The sequence below is a fragment of the Temnothorax curvispinosus genome, unplaced genomic scaffold (genome assembly GCF_003070985.1).
Source record: "Temnothorax curvispinosus isolate PA1 unplaced genomic scaffold, ASM307098v1 QBEX01014697.1, whole genome shotgun sequence".
In the NCBI taxonomy this organism is placed as follows: domain Eukaryota; kingdom Metazoa; phylum Arthropoda; class Insecta; order Hymenoptera; family Formicidae; genus Temnothorax; species Temnothorax curvispinosus.
In genome coordinates, this window is record NW_020224477.1 from 47,373 (window position 1) to 58,031 (window position 10,659).

The 10,659-nt window shown below is 37.7% G+C and overlaps 1 protein-coding gene across 1 annotated transcript; it reads right to left on the reverse strand.

The window, feature by feature from the left end:
• Positions 1–1,157: 1,157 nt before the first annotated feature.
• On the reverse strand, positions 1,158–9,828 carry LOC112464889. Its single transcript, XM_025032165.1, has 5 exons — positions 9,541–9,828; positions 8,163–8,384; positions 6,760–6,909; positions 6,443–6,662; positions 1,158–5,235 (listed from the first exon to the last, which is right to left on the reverse strand). The coding sequence occupies exons 1-5, from the start codon at positions 9,754–9,756 to the stop codon at positions 4,907–4,909; spliced, it is 1,137 nt and encodes a 378-aa protein (XP_024887933.1). The 5' UTR covers positions 9,757–9,828; the 3' UTR covers positions 1,158–4,906.
• Positions 9,829–10,659: the final 831 nt, after the last annotated feature.

The following is a 10,659-nucleotide window of genomic DNA, read 5'->3' on the forward strand; positions in this document are numbered from 1 at the left end:
CAGAGAAAACCTTTGCGATTAATCTCCAGCGTTTTCAGTAATCGCTTTCCACATCCATTATAGAGAATGTCTTCATAAATGCGCTTTTGTCTTATTTATCTGTCTCTTTTTATATATTTTTTTCTTATTTCTTTCGCGCGCTTATGTCGAGATCCGATATTCCAGTCTTTATCATTCCTCCATCTGGGAACGATAGTGATAATCTTGAACAGCTTGTTACACACCGTCGTGCGATAAATTTTGCTCGTGATCACAACGAATTTCCGCTTTCGAGCTGTACGCTGATTGTACAATTGTCGCGCGAGCGAGGTTCCATCGTCCGTAGTCTTAACTTTTTAGTTTTAATCAGCCATATCGTAGGTCAAGATCGACGTTATTAATAGCGATTAATTACTTTTTAAGAAAGGCTGTAAGGAGGATTATTTAAACGTATTCGTCGAGGTAAATTTTAAACTCGAAGTTAATCAAACATACATGTATTAATAGATGAAAAAAATTAGAGGGAGAGAAAGAGAGAGACAGAGAGAGAGAGAGAGAGAGGGAGAAAAAGAAAGAGATAAATGATAAGAGATAATCGAAAACTCCCTTATTGTTGTGTATAGCGAGCGTATATATTTGCACTATATTTTGTAAAACTGTTTTCATAATCTCATATAGAAAAGAAAAGAGAAGAGCGATGATATCAGCCGTTAGGTTGACTAAACGCCGAGAGCGAATCAACACGTCACGGGGATGTTATTAATATTACTATATTTTACTTATAGTACCGATTGTAATTTCGCAAAGTACAGTATATTTTTTAATTATTGTATCATGTAATGTTATTAGCGAAATACGATATTTGACGGAAAATATATGTCAGCTGTATTCAACGCTCGATGCCTCCTTCCCCTTGTCCCTCATATTTCTTATTTATTTATTTTTCTATCGACGGAACGCGCTGATATCACCAAAACGCATTTCCTTTCTACTGACGTGCCAAATAAAGTCCCGTAATATCATTTAAAAAAAGACGTATATTCATTGTACATTGAATGTTCACACAAGATTAAGAGTGATTATATTTTGTTTCGACGTGTTTCGCTGGCTTTAAAAATATTGCAGTGTTCCGCTTTCGCGGAAAATATCGAAGGGTAGGATATAATTTGCGAGAACTGTTTCTGCAAAAGAAGAGACGATTTTATTAACATTCATCGTTATAAAATACGTTGGATTGCAATGCATTTAATTCATTTCGTTAAGGCTATGCGCTTTAACAACAACGATTACATTAACGTCGTTCCACTTTTAACTTTTGATACTTTTATTTCTACATATATATGAAGCGATTAACAGGGATCGATAATGAATTGAGTTTTTTTTATTAGAGATTCAACGTTACCAAAGCTAATAATAGGCTACGTGAGCTTCTGGCAGATCCGATAGACTGTCATCAATAATAGCAAAATCTATATATTAGAAAATAGATTTATAATAAAATAAATAATATATAAAATTCTTAACTTACATTCTGATTGAGTAGACAGATTGAGTAGAATTTCATAAATTGTTAAGCGCGATTAATTGTATCATTGCGGATTAATATATAGGTGCGTATATAACTATAAGGTGTTACATCTTCACTGTATTTCGATAAAAGATCAGATTAATTTCAAATGGATTTCTCATTAACATAGATATCATATTCGATATATTAATTAATAGACGTAATTATCAAAGTAATACCTAAATTCAAAGATCAAGAAGATCTAGGAAGTGATTTGTTCGAAACCCTGTCGAGAGGAAAGATAGTTTCGAATTCATTAGGGAATTGTAATTAAAATTAAAGTCTGCGAACACACTGTGCGTAGATCTACGAGCTTTCAAGTCGTCATGTTCAATATACATATAAATGAAACGACGTTTCAGTATCGATTGTCACAGGTGAGCGTACACGCACTTTAAAAATACTCCATTCGCTTAACAGCTCGCATGCGTTGCATACGAAAAAAAGACATTCAAAAGCGACGAACAACCGTTTCAACCTCGTCGATCCTCTCGGTAATCGTAATTTTATTTAATTAACATTCTTAGATTAATGAAAGCCTCTTAATTATCACATCGAGCGATTGTTATTTAACCCTGTGCGCTATGATAAACATTATTATCGGCATTGTGGAACGCACGTCGTTTTATGCCACGAGCTCACGGGCAATAATCTCACATTAAATTACACGAAGCGCGATTAAACGAATTGAGTAATTCGATTAAGCGAATCGTTAACGGATATTTCATATGCGATCGATTAATCAACGATTTTATCGTTTCATATGTAGCATCACATAAGGTTCTACGGAAGCGAAAATCTAGTATAAAGAGACAAAAACGTATCTCCTTATAGTTTACGCTTTACATTACATTCTATTTTGTATGTTTGGAAAAGCGAGGTACTAGTCGGTCGACTATAAGCGAAAAATAACTCTTCTTCTCTCTATAATACAACAATCTACCTGTGAAAAATAATTTATGTTTTTTGTAACAATCTATCTTTAATATATTCTCTATATCAGCGAATCAAGGTCCAACAAGGTCAAATTATAAAAATCGCTGTAAATTTGCTTTTACTAGAACCGCCGTAAGGTGTAACCGCAATAACTTGCGTACCTGAGAGATCTTCCTCTAATATAATCGATGTTATTTCATTAACAATCTCGCCGTAGATCGTGTGTCATATGTACATACATCTTATTTAGCGCGCTAAAATCGCTGCAACAACATTTGAAGCAACTACTACATCAGCCTAAAAATTTTCCCCAATTCACTGATTAATTAATTCTCCCGCGTTCGTTTCTCTTTTCATTCCATAGGAATAATTGGGGAGTGGAAGATTTAATCACGTGTTGTACTTCACGATAAATCATCATTGACAAGGCGAAATGTAAAGCACCGATGTGTAACCGCTCAGCGCGTCGTCTCTCTATGATGATAACGATTATCAAACAGTCTGGCGGTCTGGCAGACTTCAGACCACGGTCTTACATACCTGTGCTTCAGACGTAGGATACGTATTTGTGTTTGTCCTATATGTTGAAAGCGAGAGATTCGTGATAATTATCGCTTTCAAACGAATGCCTGTCTCAATTAAAGACTTCGTTATGTTCAACTTGTCCTAGAGCGATTAAGCCTATTCAATTCCATTTCCGTTGAAACTCGAAAATAAATAAGGACAGCACTAAGCTACTTAATTAAAAAGTCTATATTCACATCTGACATTTAGCGCTGAATGTAAGGTATGAAATATATATGGTGCTGAATATAGCTTCTCTTTTAATTCTAATTCTATAAATTCGCCGTATGAAATTAAATCCTGCAAACTTCCTTTCCGATCGGTTTCCTTCTTTTCATTTATTGTTAGTATTATTTAAGATTAAATATCGCAGATCTTCCTTCTAGTGCTATTCCAGGATTAATATCCTATAAATACTTCTAACAATACGTAATGTATAACGTACTGTGATTGTGGTCTCTCTCGTCTCAAGGTGTTCTTTCAATTTTGATTTTAATTATTTTCCTAGATCAACCTCTGGAGAACACTGATCCTCACTACTCGATAGGAACATTCGTTATCGTAAAGAAACTTAAACTCCACTCCGCAAACCATTGATTTTTATGTTTTAACAGGACGGAAAGGTATGTGCAAAGTATTATATCTCCACGCTAGACGCAATTCGTCATTTAGGCTTCTCAAATATATCATACATAGCTATAACTATTCTTTAAACAAGCGCCAACTCTAAACCGTCGTACAAAATAGAGCTTCTATGTGTTTTGAACAATTCCAGCTTTCAAATACGTGATATGCAATGAATAATCAGCGAATAAATTAAGAAAAATTTGAAAACAAGTTACAAATTGTTCGATCGTTTCTAACTTTTTTGCCAAACCGGAAATAAGTATGGCTATTCTAAATTTGAGCTGATATTATCTATTACAGACAGTGACCTGACTCTTTAAAAAATAGCTTCTCCCTGCCACACACACACACACACACACACACACGCACGCACGCACGCACGCACGCACACACACACACACACGCACGCACGCACGCACGCACATACACACACACACACACACACACACCAAAGGAAGAAATTGAAACTTTGTCAAGAGAAAGGAATTTTATACCACTTCAATATTGATTAGTCTTGTTACTTTAATCCTAATACAATTTTAATTGTATAATTGTCCTCTTGATATTTCTTCAATTTCTTTTCTTCTATCTTACTTTTTTCAGATATCCTGCCTTTCTGCTTAGCGCATTACTTTTTATTTTCACATGGGGCTTATAAACAAACGAAAAGTCACGCCACTGTCAATAATTACGCCGCAGATTATACTACTCGATTTAATTATTACATATTATCAGCTATCACGACGAAGCTCGGTGTATCTTTGATTATCACTGCTTTTGCAAGCGGTAGCTGAACCTGGCAGTAAAACCTGATGACCGACATTTCGTGGGAAATTACTGAATACGATCGAGTCGGGATGAAATTGCAACAGTAGGACACAAAGTAATGTTGCAATATTCTTCAATAATTAATCAATTGCTTATTAACTTTATGATGACAATTGAGCTATATCATCGAGATGATATTTATAATTATACTGTTATGTTTAATTATATGTTACTTTTTTGGAGACTTTTCAGAAGCTCTTTCCTAGAGATGCGTGTCAGTAAATTAATAAAAAGCTTCTGAAAAACATTTCGTTCTTCCCGACAGAAATATCGGTCATCGTGTTTCGCGTGTCCGAAGTCTTTGATTCGCGGCACGCGAAGGGTCGGCCTCTCTTCCTTTCTTTCTCCTCAGCGTCCGGCCCATCGCGCGCAAATACAGAGAAGGCATTTCGCACGGCCGTGGTATTATTGGCCGGAGCTGACGGACGTGGTGTCGCTGGCGGTGGACGCGGTGTCCGACAACAGAGGCGGTAACGGCGGCGGTAACGGTGGCGTCAAGGGTTGCGACGTTGGCCTCAGTAGCTCGTACTGTCCCCGCGACACCCGCACGGAGGGTGGCGACAGCACCACGTTCATGTTCTCGGGTAACGGGGGGAACACATTGTTCTGAAATTGACCGGACACGTTGCCCACCGGCTCGTAGTTTGCCACCACGATCACCTTGCCGCTTCTGCTGCACGCCTTGCCGACCCCGAAGTAACGGCTTCTCGCCCATATCAGCTGGGTGAAGTGACCTAGAAAAACGTTTCTTTGCATGAATTATTCTTCAATAAAGTTAATAAAAAATTAATAAAAAATACATAAGAATGTGTAAACCTACAGAAAAGAAAAAGAAATGTTAAATCAAAACTTGTATACTCGTATATACGCAACAATCTATAATCTTCTTATAAGAATTTCAACTTTTTTTCTTGGTTGAACTATGTAAAACTTCGTTTAACTATATAAATGACTTTATTTAAGCAATTTTTCTTCATTTAAGGCAATATAATCTCATTTCAAGATTATTGTTGCGTATGTATATATACGTATACTCGTATGAGTATATAAAAGTATTGATTTGACGCTTCTTCTTTTTCTGTGTACGAATATAATACTAACAGAATATAAATTTAAAAAAGTCTAATTAAAATACTAATACAAGATAATAAATTAAATCAAACAATATAAAATTTATCTCCTATCATTTCTAAGAAGACATTATAAGGCTGTTCTTCCGAAAACGTCCATGCTCCGATTTAGGTGAAACTTTGTGAATAGGTTCCTTTTAGATAAAAAAGACATATACCAAAAGAATTTTTTGCAACTCCAAAGTTTAGCAACTTTTTAAACATTTTTAACTTGCTGCCTCCGCGCATACACTTTCTACGCGAAACAAGATGCCACATGGGTTTACAACTTTCCACGCGTGGAAAGTCCACGCATGTACTTTGAAGACACACTATGTGTCTAGTTTATCAATAGTGGAGCTCCCCGCAGGGGGGCAGAACCTACTGCCTCCACGCATACACTTTTCACACGAGACGAGTTGTCACATGGGTTTACATTGCAACGTTTCTGATTTTCTGAAGTTTCGCCAATGATGTTTATGTTATAACTTTTTGACGAGTATGATTTTATGGTTGTTTACGTTACTTGAGAACTGTTTTGGTTTGTATATAATATACTGAGTTAGAGTTCGTTCACACAATTTTCCACACAAACAATGATAGACTGTACAATAATACATAGGACATAAGAAAAAGATGTGGAAAAATATTTAAAAAGTTGCTAAAATTTGGAGTCGCAAAAAATCCTTTTGGTATCTGTCTTTTTTATCTAAAAGGAACCTATATATTTACAAAGTTTGACCTAAATATGAGCATGGACGTTTTCGGAGGTTTCGCCCATTATAATCTTACTAACTTTAGATACTGTTATTTTATTTTATTTTTTTTTTACCTGCGTTTACATTGGCGTGGAGAATGTCCGGTTCCTTGAGAAAGTTGTACTGCCTCACGGCGGAGTACCAGTAGGACGCGACTTCCTGTCCCGTGACATCGCTTGGTACCGCGCCACCGGGACGACAATAAAGATTGTGACCTACGTTCCGATCGTTCCTATAATAGAACGTGTTCGTGTGCGCCAGATGATTAGCCCATGATTGAGCGTACTCGCACAACTGTAACATCGAACAATAATGTATAAGTATCGTTTAAGTTCGTGGCATGTTCTTGGGTCGTTTTCCGCGTTGTCCTTTATTACTCTTGATTTACTACCTGGGGTGACATGGTCAACGGGGGTGCGTTGTGCCGTTGCCGATAAACGTTGTGCCAGCAAAGGCACTCGGTGATGAATTCGCTGTCGCGCCAGTCGGTCTCCAAATCGCTGCTATCGTGCGTGATACTCATCGGTCGGTTGCTGAGTATCTGCAAAGAAAATCCATCTTGATACGCGCGAGGGGCACGCAATAAATCCATTCTACGATCTATGCGATATGCCGCACGCGATATCGTACAACTTCGTCCTCGGGTTTCGTAAGGCGCTCGCCTCCTTCGGGCCTCTAAATACTGGAGTCCGCGAATCTCGAGCCTTTCAAGTGATAAAAATTGTAGATCCTTCGCGAATCCTAGCGAATTTCGGGATTCGCAAATCTCTAAAACCTGAAAATCTTGCATTCTTGAATTTTTAATCTACACAAGTTGTACAATCCTTGAATTCTCAAATCCCGAAATCGAGCTTGAGATTCGTAAGTTCTCTTAGGTGTCTGGATTCTTTTTGGATTTACATCTAGAATTTTAAATTTCGAATTACTGCGCTTTTGCATCCTTATAGATGTCTACATCTCCAATCCTGATTCTCTTTCTCTTTAAAATTTAAAGAACACTATGGTATTCAGCCTTCCGGCGCGGAGCATCGCTTCGTGTGTCCTCAGAACCGAACACGAAGGAAGCGTTGCTCCGCGAATAAAATTTTGTGCAAAAGACAAAAAAAAACAACAAAACCGAAAGATCGCCAAAACGAAAGTCAACCGAAAGTCCAAACAGACCAATTGTGCAATATCCCAATTGCATTTAGGAACCGAGATAACGGTGCGCCGCTCCTGACTTTAAAGTATCGACCCAAGTTCTTTGCGCGCGTGCTCCTTCGCTCTTTTGATTTCGTATTCCATTTCGAAAACAGTCGCACGTCAGATAAGCCAAGGACACAACGGAAATTATATTCCGCGAACCTGAGACACGTAATCCGGCGCGCAATGTTCGTCTTTAGCTATCTACCTGGATTTACAAAAAGACGCGACATTATTTGCTCTCTTACAATTATTTCACTATTAACTTCATTCCGTAATTGTTTTCAAAATAACATAGAATAACAGAAAGATCATTTGACAATGCGGTATGACAATTTTTCACATTTCGAAAAAGTATACTCAATGTAATTATCCTACTGGAATCAATTAACGCAGTTTAAAATCCAAGTTGTCAGTTTATTAGATCATCTAACAATTTAAAAGCGATTCTCAAGACAAAAATACGCGCTAAAAAAAAGAAAAAAACAGTACTTAATTATTAATTAAATTGAGGGTCAAGATCAGTCAAGATCGTATACTTTAAGATCATTACTTTTTAAATTGAACGAAATAATACTCTGAGAGAGCGTATTCGCGATTTCTACCGTCTACCTTCTTCAGAAGTTTTGGCCGATTGTCCAACTGTTGTTGAGTCAGCTCATAGTTCATCGAAGACGTGGTGGCTACTACGGGATCGGCAATTCGCTCCGCTTTGTACAACTTGCTCTGTTCCACTCTTTTCCTGAGGTTCTCCAGAGCTGTTGCCTCCTCGCGCTTTCTTGAAGGCGGCCAGTTCGAGGTATGGATCATGGTGATTCCGGCACATGGTGAATCCTGACGGAGACGAAATTAACAAACTGTTGTCTCAGTCATTGTAGCTTCATTACGCGAATATAATTCGCCGGACACGATAAAAATATATATATAAATTTAAATTGAAAATTAACTTTATATAATAAATTAGAGTAGAATAAAGAAATAAGCTTTTATATCCGAATGGAAGAAATTAGAACAATTTTCCGCTTGTGTGAGCTAATGAACTAATTAACTCACTGATCAATTAAGGAACTTTTGTAGAGATACGGTTCATTATAATATATGATGTACGACTCCTTCTCGGAGTACGATAAATCGACAAGAACCTCCGAGAACCTCTTTCGTTTCCCGAGAATAAAAAATTGCGATTTAAAAAATTCGTAAAGATACGCGATTGATGAGATAAACTCGAGAAAAACGTACAGAAGTGTGTAATGCGGTTTTCTGTCTAACTTCCAAATTCTATAATTAGAAATAATTAATAATATAAAAAATATTAATGAACAAATATTAATAAATAAATGTTAATTTAATATAATTGAACATTGATAAAATGAAGATAATAGATTAATAATAGTAAATATTCGCGATTTAATTATAACTGTGGGGAAAAAAATTGTAGATTAACGAATGTCGTGCGTAAATTTAAGTAGTAATGTTATAAAAAAAACACGCGATATATATAATTAATTATATTAATAAAACGGATTAACGATCATCAAAGAGTGTAAACATTTATGTAATCTTGCGTAACATGCAACGTCGTGAGATATAATCCAAAATAATGCTTTATCAGTTAAAAGAAATGATTGACACATGTGAATTGGATGATGACATAGATCTGCAGAATGATTCTTTGTATCTCTCCTTTGTCTTTCTCCTGGATTATCAATTCTTAAGTCGAAAGAAAAGTAAAAAGGGTAAATATGCATCTTTGAAAAACCCTCTCTGCTTTCCTAAGATAATCTTCTGATCTTAAGACACGCAAATTTTAGGCATCCCGTGCCTCTCTTTCCGATCAGTATCATTCGTGAATCTATAGGTTGTAGCTTATGCACAGAGTTCCTCGCACGAAGGAGACCACTCTTCTGGGACCGTAAAACTTCTCTCCGAACGCAGGAGAGACGTGGACAGCCACGATCCCCCGTGGCCGTGGGGCCCGTCGAGGACCAACCTTGGAGTGATTGCTATTGGAAAAATTGAAATCCAGGTGTGCGGCCTGGCTGAGCAATCGTCGGCTCGCGGGGCACCGGTTGCGATTGATCATCTCCTTCTGCATCGCGTACTCGATGAAGTAGCTCTCGAACTCGGACGCGCTGTCGCGCTGCGGCAGGAGCTCCGCGGTCTCCTCCGCATTGCCATACGCGCGGCTCATCTCGCGCAGCTCCATCGCGGGCGGCGCGCCTCGCACCACAATGCCGCGATCCACAACCGTGCCGGACCAGGCGCATACTGGCCGGATTCAGCCCGCTCCAGCCGCGCAAAACCGCGAGCGAGCGGGTACGTACCGCGGATACCGCACACTGCGGACGTACAACGTATGCGCGCCAAGTTCGCCGCGCACGCGGCCATCCGGCCTACGAAATTCCGCTCGAGATGTTGACAAGAGGGTCCTCTAATAGTTCGCGAATTACGCGAATCTCCCGATTGATCAATGTCGCCGATAATGAGATGCCATTGAAAATTGGACATGCATCCGAAGCGGCTGGTTGAGCGGGCCGTTGTAGCGTAAAATTAATATCAATTTTCTTTCGAAAGAGAATAATATGAAATGAACAAATATGTAACAGAGTTCATTTTTGGTCATCACTGATGGAATTTTATGGAATTATGAGATCTGTAAATTGAAACAGTGATAACATGATAAAATATTGATAAAACATTGATAGTTTAGTATAAGTTGAAATACTCGTATAACCACTATCTTCGATGCATTTTTAAATTTGTCAATAATATCAGCCTTCTCATAGCATAATAATTTGCGTAGTGTTTTCATCAGTTTAGTAATACCTCGTCGATAACTATCTGCTTGAGTCGATAATTCTGATAATTATGCGATATATATTGTGTGTAGTCTCGATTATCCTTTGTTGCGAATTATTCGTACGTTGCTAGTGATTAATAATGAAGAAGTGATCTTTCTCTCTTTCCTGAATTGTTACAATTTTCGATTCCCTGTCTAAACTAAAAAAAAGTACTGAAAAAGAGAAATGGGAGCAGTAAAGCTATATTTCGAAAGAAATAGGTATCAATATAAGAAGTTTATGTATCTGTCACTGTCAAAGATATCGAT

What these genes read in the sequence shown, in the direction of transcription:
- LOC112464889 (XM_025032165.1), bottom strand. Translation starts at nt 9,756, where the DNA reads ATGGAGCTGCGCGAGATGAGCCGCGCGTATGGCAATGCGGAGGAGACC. An exon ending in CGTTGACCATGTCACCCCAG is followed by an intron (nt 6,663 to 6,759) that starts GTAGTAAATCAA and finishes TCGATGTTACAG; the next exon opens with TTGTGCGAGTACGCTCAATC. An exon ending in CCACGCCAATGTAAACGCAG is followed by an intron (nt 5,236 to 6,442) that starts GTAAAAAAAAAA and finishes ACGTTTTTCTAG; the next exon opens with GTCACTTCACCCAGCTGATA.